The sequence below is a fragment of the Triplophysa dalaica genome, chromosome 21 (genome assembly GCF_015846415.1).
Source record: "Triplophysa dalaica isolate WHDGS20190420 chromosome 21, ASM1584641v1, whole genome shotgun sequence".
NCBI lineage: Eukaryota > Metazoa > Chordata > Actinopteri > Cypriniformes > Nemacheilidae > Triplophysa > Triplophysa dalaica.
This window is the reverse complement of record NC_079562.1, coordinates 14,482,316-14,502,791: the sequence shown is the minus strand read 5'-3', so window position 1 is coordinate 14,502,791 and position 20,476 is coordinate 14,482,316. Positions and strand designations below refer to the sequence as shown.

Sequence of the window (20,476 nt, the reverse complement as noted above, 5' to 3'; positions counted from 1 at the left end):
TGCTGATCATCAAAGCAGGAAAACTATTATTTTATTCTCATTTTGAAATGTAGGTTGTCAGCGCAAACAGATTATTTAATATGTAAATATATATAGTAATAAATGTATTGATTTTGAGACTCATCCAGGGTCCCTACTTGAGATTTTCACCTTGGAAACGGTTTCTTGAGATGTTTATAACCTGAGTTTCAACCAATCAAAACTCTACAATAAGCTATTGTTTGAAAAGATGTCTTGGTTACATTATTTAAATTGACAGTTAAAATGTAACCAGTTTGATTAGTGTTATTAATAGGTGCCAGAGAGTCTTTGACATGCTGGTGATTTGATATTTCCAAACAAGGTGTTTGTTGCAATCAATGAAATCCGAAATGGCAGGTTGCACATCTGATGTTTTAAGAACTCATGACCTCTCGAAGCTAGAAGGAAATATGTCACCAGACCAGAACATCTCAGTTTCAATAGGTGGTAACGTATGTTGAGTATAGGATGAAGCCTGTGTTAATCTGTGCAGCAATGTGCAATGGGATTTTTTTTCTCGCTCTGTCACATGTCAAAAGAAAAATCATTATTCATTCTTCCCTACACCTCGATTGTGATGGATCAGGTTTAAGCCGGCTGTGAGTGAATAATAGATATTACGAATCTTTTTGTTGGCTGGTTTGATTGAACGTGCGGTGTAAATGTGTGTATTTTTTGGACCCCTGTGATGAATCTGGATGTTGGACGGTGTGAGGCTCATTATCAGTGTGGAATTAGACCCTTAGTTCCCTTTATCTCCTCTGTGTTTGCTCAGACTTCACCATCGTCGTATTGCCCTCCATATAGGAGGGTTAACCCATAAACTCCCTTCAGTCTCATTGTCTGCACGCATCATGCTGAGTGACGAAATGTTTTATTAGCTGATTTAAAGGCACAGGACTTAAAGGGATACTTCACCCAAAAATGTTTTCATTTACTCACCTTCGAGTTTTTCCTAAATGTGTAAAAATATTATTTGTTCTGATGAACATGGAGAAAGATATATATGGAATAATTCTTATAACCAGACAAATCTCAACAGCCATTGACTCCTATAGTAGGAATAAAACAATGGCAGTCAAAAGTGCCCCAGAACTGTTGTCCTACATTCATTCAGCTGCTTTATAACAATGAAAATTGTAAAAAGCGCTATATAAATAAAGTTGAGTTGAGAATTCTTCAAAATGTCGTCTTTTGTGTTCAAAAGAACAAAAACATTATAAAGTAATTTTCCTACTATGGGAGTCAATGGGTGTTGAGATCTGTTTGGTTATAATCATTCTTCCAAATATCTTTCTCTGTGTTCATCAGAACAAAGACATTTGTACACATTTGAACATCTCGAAGGTGAGTAAATGACAGAATTTTCATTTTTGAGTGAAGTATCCCTTTAATGATGTAGATAGATATGACGTAATGGGGGATCATAGAGTAGAGCAAAAGCAGATATCATGTGATGACGTCACCAGCGCCACAAGTCTGTCAAAATCCTGTGTTAAATTTTTTTTTAAATCAAGAGTGTGTTGTAGTGCAACATGCAGCACTCTTAACCGGAGGAAACATGACGTGACGAGACTCGAAACCTCCTATTGTAATCGCTGAAGCGCGTCTCTTGCCGTGTAGACATTGTCATGCTGGCTGTGTTTACAGGTGCAGCGATTACAATGAGGTTGATTGATGGTAGATAATAAAACGCAAATGAAAGGAGACAGATCACAAGACTGCTTTATTATTCATAGACAGATTATGATTGTGGATTATGTGCTGTGTTTTAGTTTGACACTTCTTAAGTTTTAAGTTCATTGAAAATTACTATCCTGAAAGTACAGCTACAATCAAATTCAATCTAGTCTGCCTTTTATTTTCCGATCAACAAGTTGTTGTTTTTTTCGGGCCAGTAGTTAGGTAAATATCTCATTTATATTTGATTGGCTTTGAGTTATACTTTGTGATCTCAAAAGCTATTTTTTAAACATTAAGATTGCAATTTCTATGAAACATTATCACAGTTTTAAAACATTGTAATCAACCTTAAGAAGGCTTATTGGTCTAAAGTCTGTAACAGTTGTTATTATGCCACTAAAACATTATAGGGCTTGGTGATATATTAAAAAAGCATGATCACAAATGCATGATAAATAAAGTTAATTAACCTGTTAATTGAGTTAACATATGTATGTATATGTTACATATATGTTAACTCAATATATATATAATTCATTTTAATGCATTTTGCTTTAACTTAGAAGTTTGAGTGTGTTGTTTTCGAATCTTCTCTGAATCCTCAGTGCAGCTAGTTGGAATTTCATTGCTTATAGATTCTGAGTGAATTTCCTGTTATCGAGTCGTGTGATCTCAAATATTTTTCTCTCTCTGTCAGGTAGACCCTGTGTGGGGGTCGTCCTCCCCCTCTGGTGTCTGGTGTTGTCAGTAGAGTGAAAGACCAAGCCTTGCTCCTGCTCCGATAAAGCCCGCCCCTCTGGATCAAGTTTGTCAAAAGTGGTCCTGCCTGTCTTGGGGGGGAAGTGAAGGGAACCAAATCCTAGCGAATCCTGTTTCCAAGACAATGAAGCTGCAGGCAGTGATGGAGAACCTGCACAGACAGCAGAGAGCTAAACTACTGATGGAGCAGGCGGGGCAGTCCCCTGCCTCTTCAGGGGAGGAGCTGAAAAGAAACCCCGCCTCCGAAGCGGAGCAAGCTCAGATAGCAGCCTTAGCGGCCATGCGTGCAGTAGCGGCTGGGCTTCAACGGGCCGAAAGCCCCATGTCCGATCGCAGCAGCGGAGGAGAGGATGATGAAGATGATGATGAAGAGGAGCAATACAATAATATGATGGGCTCTGAGGAGGAGGAGCAAATGTAAGTGGGTGGTCACATGCAAATGGGTTAAACAAAGAATTCCTAACTGCCTCTCAATTATCATTGTCCTCTTAGTAACCTTACACCTTCTGTTTTTCAGAAAACAAAAATGGGACGAAGATGATTTTGAGGGTGAGATGGAAGAAGACTACGACGACGATCTGGGCGATGAAGGTCAGCCACAGGGTCGTGAGGTCATCACACCTGGCAGAGGCATCCTCCTGTTACCCCAACGCCATATACACCCCCAGATGCTGAAGGCCAGGCCCGGCTCTGAAAGCGAAGCGCGTGCTTTGGCTCACTCCGCTCATTCGTCCCATGGGCCGCTCCATGGGCAGGACCACGCAGACTGGACCTATGAGGAGCAGTTCAGACAGGTAGGCATTCTGGGTAGTTGTAGCCTCTCATAGGTGGTAATGTCAACTGTCATCATGATGTTAGATTATTTAAAGGTAGATTCTGTATGCAGCACCTGAAGAGTGCTGTAGCTTTTTGAAAAATAAACATACCCATGTTATAATTGAAGGAAACCATTATTGACGATTATTTTTAATAGAGAGATCAGCGTGCAGAACTTAGACTGACTGAGACTTAAAGGTTATGAAAGCAGAACCCTAGAAATAATTGATGTACCACATTGCGTAAAGCTGACCCTCATGTCTCTAAGCTCTGTAAGTAACATCATGTTCCTAACAGATGCAACATGATAAAGTGTCAAGCATTTATGTTAAGATGCAATCTGGACAGCCATTTATTTGTTGGATGTCACCAAGTTGCTGTACTGTGACTTTCTAGTAGGATTTTCAGCTCGACTGCAGAGCAAAAATGTAATGGGTCTAGGGCTGTCAAACGATTATTCACGACTAATCGTATGCAAAATAAAAGTTTTTGTTAAAAAAAAAAAGATGGATTTACTCCGTATATATAAATGCACATACATGCATGTATCGTTTAAAAAATATATATTTTATATTATTATTATTATATAAATAACATTATTATATGAACTATTTATATGAAATATAAATTATATATAAATAAAAGAAAATATATATACATATATATATATATGTACTAATATATATATATACTAATGCGAGTTGCTTACAATTAGTCACAAATAATCGTTTGACAGCCCTACTCGTGTCCCGAGGTTAAACAACATTCTGGTGTTGATTTTTGGTCTTATTTAACGTTAGACGAGACAATTTTTTTAAACCTGAAACGTATATGAACGGTCACATTCCAAGCCTTCATGATCTTTCAAATGGCAATAGATTAGCCCTCGAAAGTGCAGGCTTGGGCTTGTTGTGATGTCACATACTTGTGACTTCAAATGTAGTGGGTTAAAGGCATAATAACTAGTTATTTCTGTACAATGCCTGAAGGGAAATGCTAGATAATAGAGAATTCTGTACGGCATATATAGTGATTTGACACATTTGTACAGTGAAGGAATGTTCCCTTGTGTGTCTTTTTACTTGAGATTGATCATCAATACGAGCCAATGAGGACTCTGGCTTTGAAGCAGGTGTCATGACGACGACTCGTGTCAGTCATCTCCATACTCTGCTAACTCTAGATTTTTGCCTGCGGTAAAATGAACCACACAACCTGAAACTATTTAAGCTATTTCATAATGGTGCCTCTTGTGCAGTAAGATATTTATTTCTTAGCATAATATTTTGTAGGTGCATTTCTAACAAAAAACGATATTTTAAATATTAGCTTAGTTAAATGAATAACTGAAAGTTATTGCTCAGGATTGAGTTCATCGTTAATAAATTTGTTTTTCGTTAATATCTAATCACTTTAGTTTGTTCAACACAATGTAGAAGGATGATGTCAAATTATTTTACTTTAGTGCGTTTAAAGCTGCAGTCTGTAACATTTGCTTCCGTTTCCAAATTACTGTTTGAAACTCCGTACTTCAGTTTCCTTAAACCTACATAAACTTATGTTTCCTTTTTTCCATATTAGGTACTTCATGTTCATGTTATGTTATGTTCAAAAAAATCCGAATTGCACCTTTAACACATTTTCAAAGTACTTTTCGTATATTTGTCCTAGTTAATTCATTGAACATGGTTTTTACATTTATTTTAAAAGCTGTTGATTTTTTTTTTATAATTATAGTCTTATTTTAATCCGAAATTAAATCTTTCCAAAAGAAAGCTGATCATAGCACCAGGCTTTACAACATACCATCAAAGTGAAACACCATTAAGTGTTATGAAAGAGCCTTTGCGAATCGAAGTAATAAAATTTAGAAGATTGTGTTGTATTAACTTGTTATTTAAGTAAATCAGACAATAACAGTTGTTTTTTAGTGTGTTAAATTTAATCCGTTTCAAACAGATCTGTCTTTCTGTGCAACACGAAAGAAATAAAACAATAGAAGAATGCATTGGTTGCTCTATCATGTAGTTGAGAAAATTTAGGTTTTTAAACATTTATAGAGTTTTATTAGTTAATAATCTGATCCCAACAGGAGTTTTCCCTTTAATAATGTCAATTATGTACAAAAGTAAAGTAAATGTTCCTGTCTGTGTATATCTGTAATGTTCATCATGAGCAAAATTGTTGATATGACTTAAGTTTGCACAGTGTCTTTATACATTGCCATCACAAGTAACAAACGTATTACCTTTATTAACTTTTAAAGACAAACTTATTAAAGATCACAACTAACAAACATATTTACTTTTTGAGCGAGTCAGTGATATTGAAGCCCGCATTATTTGTTTAACCTGTATGCAATTTGTGTTTCGACACTTTTAACTGAGCTTTAAAGCTCCACCTCCCAAGAATACTTTATTTACAATATCTTCTCTTTATTAAACTGATTTTGAACAACATCTGGTGAATACTTTCTCATATAGAAATTTCATTTATGGAGAAAGAAGCCCAATCAAAGGCTTTGTGTTTGAATGTCTAACTATGTTAATATTTGTAATCATGTTTGATCTGGACAATTTGTACTTGAGAACAATGATCAGGGTCACGTTCAGTGAAGTCGTGGGAGGCGTTTGCAGGTGTTCTCGACTGTTGGTTAACAAAAGTGTAGTAGGGGCTTGCATGTTCAGTTTGAAGCTGTATCTTCATATCAAGCTGTCGCCAGAGTGTTGCGGGCGGTAACATAATCAAGACATGCAGTCGAGATAATATTGCGCAATCATGAAGAAGCATTGAAATGGTTGTATAATGTATACTTTACCCCCCCCACCCCTCCCTTGACAATAAGAACGCCAAAACTACACCCGTTCGTTTTGATGCATCGCTTTATTTACTTGTTGCAACATCACACTTGTTTGTTCAGAAACTTGAGTATCGTGGAGAGTACGAGCACAACGGTGGAAAGGGTTAAGCCCCTCTGGTTTATTTCGGGCAGGTGGGTGGGGGCGCTGAGGAATGTGCCTGAGGGAAAGTGATAATCTGCACCCTGGCAGAAAAATAACGCCAAAGTCTTTATAGAGCGTCACGGCTGGAGCGGTTCCAAAGTCTGACCTACTTTCACAAATAAAACTCATATCTCTGTTAAAAAGTCACACAAAGTAAACTCTCGCCTGTATGGTTAAACCTGATAGTATTCTGGCCGTTTTCCATGTGGTTTGAGAAAATGGACTGAAATCAAACTGAATGTTTATCTTGTGTTTAATGGCTGTATTAATTAATCGTGTATCAAGGCACGCTGCCAAATGTCTCACAGCTATCTGTGGCTGCCATAAAGCTAAACTGAATAAAGAAACAGATTTATTTCCTAGTATCAAAGATGACACACTGTAATCATTTGCACAGTAAGGAAATGGATTAAGGAAAGGATTATTTCCGTTGTCCGTTGGCTGCCAAGTATTTGGATTGAATTCACCGGGATGATTTGATTTGCCTTTTTCTTTATGACGGACTAAATGCAGTCTTTTGAAAATGAGGTTAGTCAAATGAATCTTGAGAGTCGGCTGGGTTTTGTACCTATATGCAAATATCCCGTCTTTATTCCTGGTGTCTGCGATTATCCAGGGGTCAGGTCTAGATAGATTCGTCACGATACCAACATTATTTGAGTGGATATTAAATGTTTTCAAGTTTCCTTTAATACGAGTCAACATTCAGTGTTTTAGTGAAGAGCTGTCAAACGATTAATCTGAATGAATCGCATACAGAATAAAAGATTGCATTTACATAATATATGTTTGTGTACCATGCCAAGACATTTTGTATTTATAAACACAAAAAACTACACGTACCTGGTAATTAAAATGACATATAAACGTCAAATCATTTTTAGATTTCATTTATTACTCCCGTGTAAATACATGTTCGTTTTTTTTGCATTTTAAATATAAATTGAATATGCAAATTACACAGACATATCTTATTATGTAAACACAAATCTTTGTTCTGGATGCGTTTCTTCGCGTTGAATCATCTGACAGCCCTACTTAAAAGAAAAAGAAAGGGTGAAAGATGCAATTGAACTAAACAACAGTGCTTGAATATTTGATACTATGGTAAAAACTTGAAGTAAACACTCAGAAAAGTAAATGAATGTGTGCAAATCTACATTTCTGGCATAGTCTGTACAGCATACATTTTAATGCAGTACTTTAAATGCACTCAGTACATCACTACTCTGTAGGCTATTTGACATCCCTGTATAGCGGTATATATGTGTGTTTATGTACCCAGTGGTTTGATGTAACTTCCTCTTCCTGTTAACTAACTGTAGAGTGAAATCAGACCTTTTGTGGATTGTTTTGTTGCTCTTTTAATATACAGCCATTTGTTTTAGTATTTCCTAAACCGTTTCATTTTTGCAATGCTCTGTACATGATAAAAAAGTGTAGAGACGGTTTGATCGGTTCTAGATGCGTCACGTTGAAAGCTTCTGGATAATGCAGATAAATGTACACAGCATATATACTGAAGGCTCTGTACAAACCTGGCAAGCCGCTTGCTGGCAACTGTTAACATTCTACAGTTAGGGTCCTGTTTACACTTCGCGCAAACATGTGTCTCAAACACGTCTGCTGTGTCCACTTGTGACAGGATTTTCAAAGGATGGTATCTGATTTCATTACCGTGTTGCTCAATGTGTCAAGTGTGCAGTGTTTCGTGGTCCAGTAACACTGTTTCTTTGAATTAAAATCCAACCACAAATTCTGTGTATATAACGTCTAGATTAGAGGAAGTTGTCTGTGCGTGGCGCACATGATCCGTGACTGCTGATCAGACATAGTGAAGTTGTGACTACCATAGTAGGACATAAAAAGTGTTAGAAATGACTTTGTGCTGTTTAACACAAAAGAAGATATTTTGAAGAATGCGAAACATTCTGGGGCGCTTTTGTCTCCCATTCTCATTTTTATATGGTAGTGGATGGTGGCCAAGATCTGTTTGCTTACAAGTTTTCTTCCAAATATCTTTCTCCGTGTCCATCAGAACAAGGACATTTGTACAGATTTGGGACATCTGGAGGGTGACAGAAATTTGATTTTTGGGTGAACCTGTTACATGACTGGAACACAAAAGAAATATTTTGAGAAATGTCTCGGTGGTTTTGTGTGCATTGATGGAACGAGTAAGCGGTCATTTGCAGTTGTTCAGGACATATCGGTCCTCACCTAAGTGTTTGCATACCTCCGAATATGCTTTGAGGCAATGGAGAACATTTTGAACCCCGTTTATATCTGAAGCGCTTCATGATGTTTATTATATTAAAACGTAATACCTATTTAAACATGCAAAATGTTTATTTGTAAACTCTTCAGTCTTTTATCATCATAGAAAATGTATAATCTCTAACAATACTTATCCGATCGATTTCGTGGCACTTAAACTTGTTTTTTACGGTAGTACTGCTAACCTTTTCATACATCTCTTTATTAACTAGAGATCTGACTTTCAGTTCTTCAGTTGTTTATTCATCTCACCATATGCACCACTATTTTACCCTCATGTCGTGATCATATATGAAGGGGAAAAGGTATTTCTGCTTTTAGAGCTCTGTAAAACCTTACACGCTCCTTCCTCGGACATAAAGTTCCCGAAGCAAACGAAAAGCAGAAGTGTCCTTTGATGTCTCTGATGTAAACGGGAGCAGCAGGGCAAATGGAGCCCAGATGGACAGTAAAGAAAAGAGCTCTTTAAAAATTCATCACACCCTCTACAGTCGGTTGCCATTTAGTGGTTTTAACATTAAACATTGATTTGCACACAGCAGATAGGGGGAGGGGGTGGGGAATGGGAAGGGGGAGTGACCATTAAAGGTACAGCGCTGAAATAATGATTGGACTCTTTATAAGTAGCTGGGTTTGTGTCATAAAACATTCCGAATTTAGTTTTGTGTACCTAATTTTTTACTTTTTAATTTAATAATGTCAATAATGACATTCGGTATCACCATAAAATGAAATATTCTTGAACGGTATTTATAATTTTGTTTAAAATTCTCAATTCTATATGTAGTTTTTGCTTGTGTAGTTTTGTCTTCGTAGGCGCAGTTGTTCCGTTCTTTGTTTAACAAATTGTTTTCCGACCCCATGATGTAGAACACATTAGTACCCTCATTTGCTTAATTCACAGATTTGTTTTCACAATGACCGGTTATCACTCTAATGTTTCATTCACTTCTCAGAAATGAAGTCATGAAAAGATTTGGTCAATTTGCAAGTGTACTGACGCCTGGCAGTGCACGACACGTCAAGGACAAAGACATCTGGCACTGACAAAACAAATGGAAAACAGCCAGAAAAATGCAAAGTCCCTTTTTCGATTATGTTTATGCAGATATTAATTCGTTACGTGGCCAAAGCTATCTGCGCCTGCTGTAAAGTGTGTTTAAGATGGATACAGTGGTATCAGAAATGAAACGTTCTTATCATGTGCACAATAAGAATGTGTTTGTGCCACTTTTCTGTTGCCGCCCAAGTTTGTGGTTTTACTCCGTTGGGTGTGATTTGAGTCTGTTTTGTAGGGCCTGATACATCCTTTTGCAAATGAAATGTAGGCAAATGCTGGATTTAGAGAAAGCCTGATGCGATTGATTTTTGTCTCCATGCAAATCTCCCTCGTGATGCTTCCAGGTGCTTCGGGGTTTTAAAGATGTCTGCCATGAGATCGGCCGGAGGTCAATTTCAGTTTTGTGGATGTGACATTTTCTGTCAAAACTTGATATAAACTCCAGAAATTGCATTTGAATTTAAAAGAGTAATATTAATGCACGTGACAAAAGCGCATACATTACTGCGAGACATTTTTTTCTGCATTTCAGTGATCTAAAATGCAAGCAATTGAGTGAACATGAGTTCACTTTTGTTTAAGCAAAGCTTTCCGAGCTTCTTATGTAAAACATATCAGTGGCTCATTTGCTTAATTCACAGATTTGTTTTCGTAGCAGCCTATTATCTGTCAGCTGTTTCGTTTACTTCCGTCTCAAAACGCAGAGTCATCAAATGACGTAGACCGTGGCTAAAGCCGCCACAGTCTGCACAAACAAGCTCCCATCTTATGTAGACGTGACATCATGTGTCTTTTTTTCGCTTCAGACAGACCCATCTTCCATCTGCGGTTCAAATGGCTTTAATGGCACAGATGATTTGCTGTTGATAGCAATTGCTGTTATGTGGAGTAGATTGTTGCTGGATGTTGTCCAGGCATGGCTGATGTCCGGCGGTGTGTTGTAGACATTGAGCCAGACACAGGAATGTAAACAAGGAATACTCGAGAGCTTGGGCTAGGCCGTACACGTCCACAGAGAAGAGCACTCTCATTTGGTTACTGATGCTTTACATTGCTTTTAAGTGTACACTGCTCCATAGTGAGATAACAGGGGGAGGGTCGTGACTGGGGGTCGGAGGTCGGGCATTCGTCCTTTTTTGAAGTTGGACAGGCCTTGAGCAACAGGAAGCTTGAGGGGTTCCGGGTGCGACTTATAGCTGAAGCTGTTACAATAGCAAACGTAATGTGATACGGAGCAGACAGACCCTCCCTTCTGCTCTTCTCTCGGTCTCTCACAGGAAGTGTCTCACATTTAAAGTTAATTGTGTTACATAAATAGCTTGATGTATGGGCAGATTTTTGTTGGTTTTCAATGTAAGGAAGTATCTGTAGTTGGTATATAATTGTAGTGTAAAACTATAGTTTTATTGTATAAAAGCCAGTGGTTGCCAGAAAACTTAAACGGGAAACTTGTAAATAGGTTTGCCGTTTAAAATGGAAAAATACTGCAGCAAAATGTTATACATTACAGCAAAAACATTATTACAATTTTAACAATATTTTCCAATTCGCTAGGGCTGTTTAAGGATTAATGGGATCAGGAATGAAAGTTTGTGTTTTCATAATTTTTGTCTGTGCTTTGCATATTTATTAACACGCACATAAACAATACACATTCATGTATAAATTTAAGAACAAAAATGAATAAATGTAATGTAATGTTATTATAATATATGAATGTTATATATTACATATAAATATAAATACATACATGCAAATATTTCCTAAATATATACATCATACATAGTAATAAATATATTATAATAACATTTATTCAATTTTATATTTGTTCTTAAATATATACATTTATGTGTTACAATAACAGCCCTATAGTTTCATGACAAAATCTTGTATTTGCTGTAATACTGTTGACTTGCGTAACAATCCACAGTACAGAATGATATAATTCTGATCTGTACCTTGTAACATACACATAACCACCTTTAATACAGGTGGTTTAATGGATGGCCACATGATAAACCAAAGGTCATTGCAAGATCACTTTCCATAGATTGTTGCTCATACTTGTGTGAAAGACACTGTGCACAATCCCTACACAAAACAAATCACCAAGAGGGTAGCAAATATATGTGACGAAATACTTAAATGTGACATGATACACCCTAATATACCTAACCGTTAACAAACATTAGAATAACCTTGGTTATTTAAGTGAAATATCACCTAAGTGAAGTCACACAGGGATTTATAGGGAAGTTTATAATGGGGAAGAACATCCAATCAGATCAAATATCCTGTCCTGTATGTAGATATCTTGTAAAACTTTTCCTGTAATGTCCATCTTCATCGTTTACTGTTTTTCAATGTTAATTTTACTACGACTTGTATTTTTAACTTAACAATATTTGGCTGTAAAAGTAAATTATACATTTCAAAATCTGTTTATTTCTACAATATTTTACAATAAAATAAAATATAGTTTTTAACAGAACAATCAACTTTCAATTTAAGTTTATGTATTTAATGTTTTTTAAATTCAACCAATTTAAAAGGTTTTTAACTGTAGTACTTTTACGTTATTTTTCTTTTGAACTAAAATATAAGTTTCTTTGAATCATGAGTCTAAGCAGATTTTTTTATGATCAAATGTTTCATGGTGGTGTAAACAAACTAGCTAATTTGCTTTCTTACCAAATCATCAAAAGGAAACCAATGCCTAATGGCCTCGATAGCAAGAACGATAGCTCACAGAAGGTCAGACGTTGATGTAAATAAAATGCAAAATAAATTAAATTAAATGTTTGATTTAACTAGATTTTTACATTTTTTGAACAAATGTTGAGTTTTACATGGCAAACACTACTGTCATGATGCTGGGGGTTGTGGCTCCATGTCCGGGCAGTGGAGTGTGGTTGTTAAGGTCTTCTGAGTGTTTTTAGTGTGTTGCTATACGGTTTTTAGGTGTTCTGGTTGGTTGCTTTTATTGTCCAGTTCAGGTTCTGTATGTGGGTCAAAGACCTTAAGATGTCCCCATCAAAAGAAATTACATAATTGATTTTATCTCCATAGAAGGCACATTAAAGTAAGTAAAATGTTAACTTTATGGTTTCAACTAAGTTTTTGTAGAACACAATTTCAGAATTTGGTCGAAATAATGTCACATTGTCATTCAGTCTAACACAATATTTATGGACAACATGCTTATTCTGACTTGTACATATTAAAATGTAAAAAGTATAAGGTAGCATATTACATTTTTTTGTTCTTTAAATGAGTAAAAAATCAATATTGTCAATAGGGCAGAATCTAGGGTAGTGGCAAATAAATAAAGTAATTGGATTAGAATTTGGGATATATGTCGTTAGTCTTTTAATGTCACAATTTTCTTTTTTGTAAATATACCGGACAAGAATTTTACACCGAATTACATTTTAATGGAGTCTTCTGAAAATCAGGGAAAATTTATATTTATTTCTTTTTTGCTCAGAAAAACGACAACGAAAATGCAATTAAATCAAATGGAAAACAACAATTTAAAGCAGTATTACACTTATTGTTTTTATGCTTAAACCTTTTTCTTCTTTGACCCATGTCCGCGTCTATAGATATGGATTAGGTCCCATTTTTCCTATTTTTGATCCCTTATAGTGAGATATTATGTCCAATGTTACTTTTTTGTTCTTTTTTTTGTTCGTCTGCTAAAAGTTTGAATGTGATTTAATGGGTTTACATGGCAGTAAACATTAAGTGAATCTCTTTCTTTTATTAATACATTCGAAATTCTCAGTTTGAGTGGCAATTAATCACAAATTTGAATAATCGTGTCAGCATTCAAGTTTCGGGTTTGGGTTTCGTAATCTATTCCACATTCCCTGCAGGTGTTTGTGATAGGGTGTGGTTTGGTTAGAAGGGTGTGACCCCAACCCCCCCCCACCAGTTTCTCTCAGTATTACAGAAACCAGAGTCCCTTCTGCTGTCAATGCAAACCCATCATTCAAATTAGTGAGTAGATTCAACAGGCGTCTCTATAGGGTTCTCTTCCTAACGTGTTTTCGTGGTTACCTTCTTTCAATCGACCTCACTCGTTTCCGGCCCCCCCATTGTCGTTTGCCTCTTGAGATGATTGGCAGGTGTGATGCGCTGCTGTTTCTATAGCTCATGTGTCATCAGAAGTCTCGATGTCTGTAACAATGGGTATCCAGTTCAACATTTATGTAATCTCATAAGGATGACCTACACAAGCGTTGCCTAAATTTTGTTTCATTTAACGTGAATTTGTGTGGCATTGCTGAATGTTTATAACACATATTGTGCTCGTAATTGTTTATAAATCTCATTCTTGGAAAAAACATTAAGAGTTTGGACTGAAGTGTGCAGGATCATTCACTTTCAGCCATTCAATAGTTTTGAGCAGTGTTTATTAAATCTTGAGTTGTTACCAAGCAGAGAGCGTAAACAACCTAACGTTGATATCGCGTTACTTTGATGTCTGCCGAAATTGCTCCGTAAATGTACCATTAAAACATCAAATTAATGTTTGACGCTATATTGGAGTTACAAGTTAAATATTAACATCCAGCTGAATCGTTGGTACTTTTCTCTACCCATCATTTGAAGCGTAATGTCTAATGGCTCCCCCCACCCACTTTTAACAGATAAACAGATGTGTTTCCACGGCATTGAAGGGAGGGGGCTCGGGGCGTATCAGCAGAATTTGGGGCAAACAGAATTCGGGTCTACAGCTGTCCATTGCTGCGAGCTGGGGCCCCTGGGAGTCGACTGGTTCCTCTTTACCTTCCGTTCTCGCTGTCTGATGATTATGGTGGCTGGTGTCTACGTTTCAACAGACGTCTAGAGAACCAGTTTTATTTGTTTATTTTTTTTACTATAAACCTGATCATCCTTTGACAGTAATGCTAGGGTGGGGAAATCAAGAACCGGTTTTTATTCAGAACTGGTTCTTTCAGAAACAAACTAAATCAATGCTGGGATTATAGTATGATTTTAGTCTTTTATATGTGTCTACTAATATAGCTGGAATACAAAACAAGAATGTTGAAAAACTGTATGAGTTTCAGACTAATGCTTATGCGGTTGCACGAAGGTTTTTTTTACAGATGAATTCATTTCTCAGTTTGATGAACGGCTTCTGCTTAGAGTCTCCATGTGGTTGTAGTATTAATGTAACGTGGTCCAATACATTCTTTACTGCTATTTAGTCATGAATAGTGAATCTACAGTAACATGCTGATACAAATCGTATAAAAAAACATGGTATTATAATTAGATATAGCAAGATTGTAGTGACAGTTTTTTTGGTGGATTGAGTACCATTAGTTTAACCATAGTTTTAATGGTAGTGTAAAGCTTCCAGGATTATTTCTGTAAAACTATAATAGATTTGCGGCTACTATGAATTTACATTAAAACGAATAAACTATGGTAACTATATAGTTGAACTATGATTCATTTTCATAAGGGTAAATTGTGAGTTGCTGTCGGAATTTAATGTGGTCATAAAAAGGCTGAACACTGCAAAACAGTAAGACAATGAATTGAAACATGTTTTTCTGTTGAGTATGTAAGAATGGCTGCCAAATGATTCATCACGATTAATCGCATCTAGAATAAAAGTTTATGTTTACATAATATATCCGTGTACTGTGCGAGTATACATTTTTTATTTATACAAGCATGCACATGCATATTTTTAAGAAAAATTGTAAAGAGATAGAAAGAGTAGAAAAGAGATAGAAGTCAGAACTAATCGGTCAGGTTCTGACGGAAGAGATGTGTTTTCAGCCGATTCTGAAAGATGGACACAGAATCTGCTGTTTTGTAGCAGCGGTCAGACCATTACACAAATGCGGAACAAAGCCCAGAGAAGTGAGAAAGATTTTTGCCCTTTTGGGATGGCCATAGAAGACGTTGTTCGTTTGCAGAGCATAGTGATCTGCCGAGTACATAAGTCTGTATTAGCGCGTGAAAATATGGGGGTGTCTGCCGAACTAGTGTTGTTCTTTTAGGCCGAGAGCAGAGCTTTGAATTCGATGCTACCGACTATAGGGAGCCAATGTAACATAATGAAGAGAGGAGTGACGTGTTCTCTCTTCGGTTCATTGAAGATCACTCTTGCCTAGGCATTCTGGATCATCTGTAGAGGTTTGGTTGTGCAACTGGAAGTCCAGCCAGTAGCGCATGGCAATAGTCCCTTGCAATCTTAATTTATCTTACAGAATTGTCTCCTCAAACAAACCCTCTAGAAACACTAAAAGGCATACCTACTTTGCAGTCTGTTTCTGTCATTTTAATTTTTTTACCTTTTTTATATAATATTTTATATATGTGTGCCTTATTGCGGTATCTATTAAAATGCTCTGTCAAATTTGTCTTTTGTATTTCCTTCTTTTTACCAATGAATCCTACAATGGTTACAAACTCCATACACCGGTATTTTAAATCAAAAGGTTAAATTGCTGCAATACCACCACCTACTATGTTGAAGTGTTGCCTAGATACTGCCTCTGAATTATTTACCATAATATCATGTGTCATTTTAATGCAATATCAATAGTCATGGTTATTAATATTTCAAGTTTGGTCAAAACAGGCATATTGAGACACCCATCAATTAAATCATTATGTGATTTATCTGAATATAAACCAGAATTGTTAATCCCTTTACAATCCTGATCCTTACATCCAGACGCTGTTACAAAGACTTGGAGGCTCTAATTGACTCTGTTGGGCAGCTGATTTGAAATGCGTACAGTGGAATTGTGTGTGAAAACAAGGGAGGCACTGATCAGACATTGTGGAAAATGTAGGGAGAGAAGGGCAGGTTTTTAAGAGATTTATAGCTTTGCACTTCTCAAAAATGCACAGATCATGTAATTGACCCTCTGGCCTCCAACGCTACCACTGGGTCAACTGGAACCCTCCCCCTTACTTCTGCACTCACAGACGACTCCAAGAGCACTCTGTGCTGATAATGAGACCTCATCAACTGAGGAAGAAAGTGAGACGCTTCCGTGAGAAAGAATGAGACGATTATCGCTTGTTGTTGCTCGGTTACCGTCACTGGTGTTCCGGTACATGATTAAATAGCTTGACCTTTTTGACATATGATGTGGCATGTGTTGTCAATAAGATCCTTGAGGCGTTTGTCTGTTGTATATTGAGCTTGTTTGGTTACAACCATATATTCGATTTTGAAATGAAAATCCTCTTTTATACTTTGATGCACATGCAGTTTTTGTGATTTTAAATACATATGCTACCAAGATTGCAACAATACAAAGCAGGTTGAAAATCGGCAAAATGACTTTAACGGTAGTTCAGTATTGTTTTATCACTTGCAGTAGTGCTCTGTTAACATATTTTCTCTGTTTGTGTTTTTTTTTTCATTTGCAGCTCTATGAACTGGATAATGAACCAAAGAGGAAAGAGTTCTTGGATGATCTGTTTAGCTTTATGCAAAAAAGAGGTATGCATACACCATTTTTTTATGCTAAAATAATCACTCCATGATGTCATGAAGTGCGACTTTGATCTAGAACCACCCCGACTCCGCTCCTGAAATTAACATCAACACTACGCTCATCTTTCAGATATTTTAAATACAATCATGTTGCATTTTCCATAGTATGTGTCATGGTAAAGCTGGGCTCTTGTTCTTGCGTGTACATATGTTTACACTCCCACGTTAAACACACATATGTATGTTTCATGATTCGGCCTTGGAGGTGTTGTCATCCAAACGTGCTTGAACCTGCTTCATATGTCACATAGAAAATGTTGTCTGACATCTGTTACATGTCTCACTTGTACATAAATGTATGGCCTTGCTTATAACGTCCCTGTGTAGGTCAGCTTACCTTTGTTGTCTAAAAACAGCCAAAACTTGACAAATGTGACCTAGTGGAAGACTGATATGAATGCTTTTGTTGACAAAATAAATGGATTTGTTGAGCGAACTCTTCGTGCGGGTGGCTAACCTAGTTGCTTGTTGTTCTGTAGGGACGCCGGTGAACCGGATTCCCATCATGGCCAAGCAGGTGCTGGACCTCTATATGCTGTACCAGCTGGTGACGGAAAAGGGAGGGCTGGTGGAGGTCATAAATAAGAAGCTGTGGAGGGAGATCACGAAGGGCCTGAACCTACCCACATCCATCACCAGTGCTGCCTTCACTCTCAGAACACAGTACGTCCACAAACACCTGCGCACATGTGTAGATCCGGACCCAGATATGAGCATCTGGCGTTCATATGCCTTAATTGAAAAACAATGTAGTGGAAGGAGTAGTGAAGGCTGAAAGATAGTAGGAGTCCCACAGGGGTTGATGCTTGGGCCTTTACTGGAGTGAGCTTACGAAAGCTAATTAAGGTACGAGACTGAAAACAGGAAATCTTTTGTTTTTCTTTCGCCCCTTCTGTAGATACATGAAGTATCTCTACCCGTATGAATGTGACAAGAGGAGTCTCAGCAACCCAAACGAGCTGCAGGTAGCTATCGATAGCAACCGACGGGAAGGACGCAGGCAAGGCTTCGGTGGCTCACTCTTTACCTATTCGCCCAACGGAACACCCACAATGCTCTCTTCACCCAAGCTCACAATGCCACAAATGGGCATCAACCTGCCCAGCAACGGTGCCTTGCTCTCATCCCTACAGAAAGTGAAAAAGGGTGAGACCTTTGAAGAAGAAACGTTGCTCTTTTGATTTACAGTCTGCTTTATTTTAAATGTTTCATCTCGTTCTCTTTTTGTCTTTGTAGATGATGATGGGATTCATTCACGTATGCCCATGTCTCTGGCTTCTCACTCTGTAGCAGCAGCCCAGGCTGCAGCTGCGCAGGCGGCCACTATCGCTCAGATGGCTGCGCTGGAACAACTACGCGAAAAGCTAGAATCCGGCGAACCCCCAGAGAAGAAGATCGCCCTCCCGCTGGAAGAACACCAGCGGCTTCTGCAGAGAGCCTTGCAGCACAACCTGCTGGCAATGACGGCACAGATCCCAATGAACATCCGCATCAACAATCAAGGTACAGATATATGGGCTGATGTTTCTGCCATGTTGACACATGAAATATGAAACATGTTTAATTTCTTTCTATTCTTAATATATGACTTCAATTGCAAAATTAAAGCCTCAATCCATAACATTTTTGGCAAAAGATAATAATCGGTTATTTGGCAACAGCACAATAACCTTGATTTTTGGCAGTAAGCTTGAAATTATTTATAAGTTGAGCTGTCGGGTTTGATTTTGCGGCAAAATTAACCTCAGTCATTTTTGACTTCAACAAACTTAAATTCGTAAAGTAATCTGCAATTTTGTGTTTAATGGCGAGTGAAGGCAAAAATTTTCACTTTAATAAGTGCCGTGCCGCCAGTCGTTTAAAAACTTGAAATATTGTTTGATCGTTTCTGAAATAAAAAACTAGTTGTATAGAAAAAAGACATTTTGTATATCGATTACTGACAAAGTCACAAAGTTCCCTCACAATTGTTGTTCTTGCTGTGGTTTAGTCCTTTCACATAAACGCCGACCTGATGAAAGCACCTGTTGTATCATGTTTGATGTTTCAGGGAAAACATGTCTCTGGAATATACAACTTAAGTTCCTGAGGTCATGAAATTAGCTCATTGTGTTTTCTAGTGCAGTGCGGTCAACCCCTTCACACATTATCATTCACTGGTAATGTCTCTTAGTAGGAACTAGCCTGAAATGTAACCACAGGCCAACCGTATTACTAGCATGTGGATTTACAGATCAGTGGTTCTCAGGTGATATGCCTCACATCTATAGTGAGTCACCGGCATTCTCGCTTTCCCACAACATCAATTCTAGTAGGTTTCTGACTCAGCATCAGCATTATTCTTGTGAATGGGAGAAAAGAACATTTACCATTTGCACTGATTGGATCATAATTCACATCAGTGTGAATTACATAAAAGTTGTGGTGTGAAGAATTTGTCATTAGAAAACCGAAGGTGTTGACCCAGTTTAAACCTCTAGAGATGAGGAGACCTTAAGAGATGTTGTCTCGTGTGGGGAATCCCTGCCTCCACGCAGCGTGACTTCCTTTATTGGTCGGCAGTGTTAGAATGTGAGAATTTGTCTTTGCTCGGAAGCTGAACCAAGTACTGAAAAAATTCCCATGCTACTGCACGTGTACTTTTTGGGGTTGTTTTTGAACTCGTTAAAGTGGGTTGAGAAATTGCGATGAGACTGCGCCCCCTGGTGTAAGCAATATATTTGTATTTTACGGTACAAATATCTAAATATTCTTGTTTACTTGAAGAATTTTTTTATGTTTTCTGAAATAAATATTGGAAGTTGAAACAAGCCAGAGTATCTCCCGTGTATTGACTTATGTTTGAATTGAAATATGTTTTATGTAGAAGTACTTCATTCAAGTTTATTTTTCTTACTCCATTGGCAGTTTTTGAACATAAGCGTGCTACATTTTACACGTTCTTCCGAAAAGCAAGTTAATATTTTCAAAAAGTATTTTTTTTTCACTTTACCTTTCAGGTAAATCTATCTGAATTTAAAATGTTTTAGATATTTGTATTTCAAAACAAAATACTTAGAATTTTTATTATTCTAAATTGTATTATTCAAGAGCTTGAGAAGTATATTTGTGATAAAAATAACCAAACACTGATTTTTGCCAAATAACCAAACACTGAAAGGCATTTTATTTTTTGTAGCTTATTTTAATGTTTTTATATCTTAGTATTTACTAGATTTTATTTTAATTTATAACAGTATTACAGTTATTATACAGCATAAAACAAGTAAAAATATAATTTTGAGTCACGAAAACGCAAACAGCTGGCAAAGGCAAATA

At 37.1% G+C, this 20,476-nt stretch overlaps 1 protein-coding gene across 3 annotated transcripts in view; it reads left to right on the top strand.

The window, feature by feature from the left end:
• Positions 1 to 20,476, top strand: part of arid3a (AT rich interactive domain 3A (BRIGHT-like)) — a 31,440-nt gene that overhangs the window by 7,062 nt on the left and 3,902 nt on the right. For 2 of the 3 annotated variants that reach the window (XM_056735003.1, XM_056735004.1), the window contains exons 2-7: positions 2,402 to 2,880; positions 2,981 to 3,257; positions 17,032 to 17,104; positions 17,638 to 17,821; positions 18,057 to 18,304; positions 18,395 to 18,661. In XM_056735003.1, coding sequence (XP_056590981.1) covers positions 2,588 to 2,880; positions 2,981 to 3,257; positions 17,032 to 17,104; positions 17,638 to 17,821; positions 18,057 to 18,304; positions 18,395 to 18,661 — 1,342 coding nt within the window. In that variant the 5' untranslated portion in view covers positions 2,402 to 2,587. The remainder of the gene's footprint in view (positions 1 to 2,401; positions 2,881 to 2,980; positions 3,258 to 17,031; positions 17,105 to 17,637; positions 17,822 to 18,056; positions 18,305 to 18,394; positions 18,662 to 20,476) is intronic. The other variant, XM_056735005.1, reaches the window with a different exon arrangement.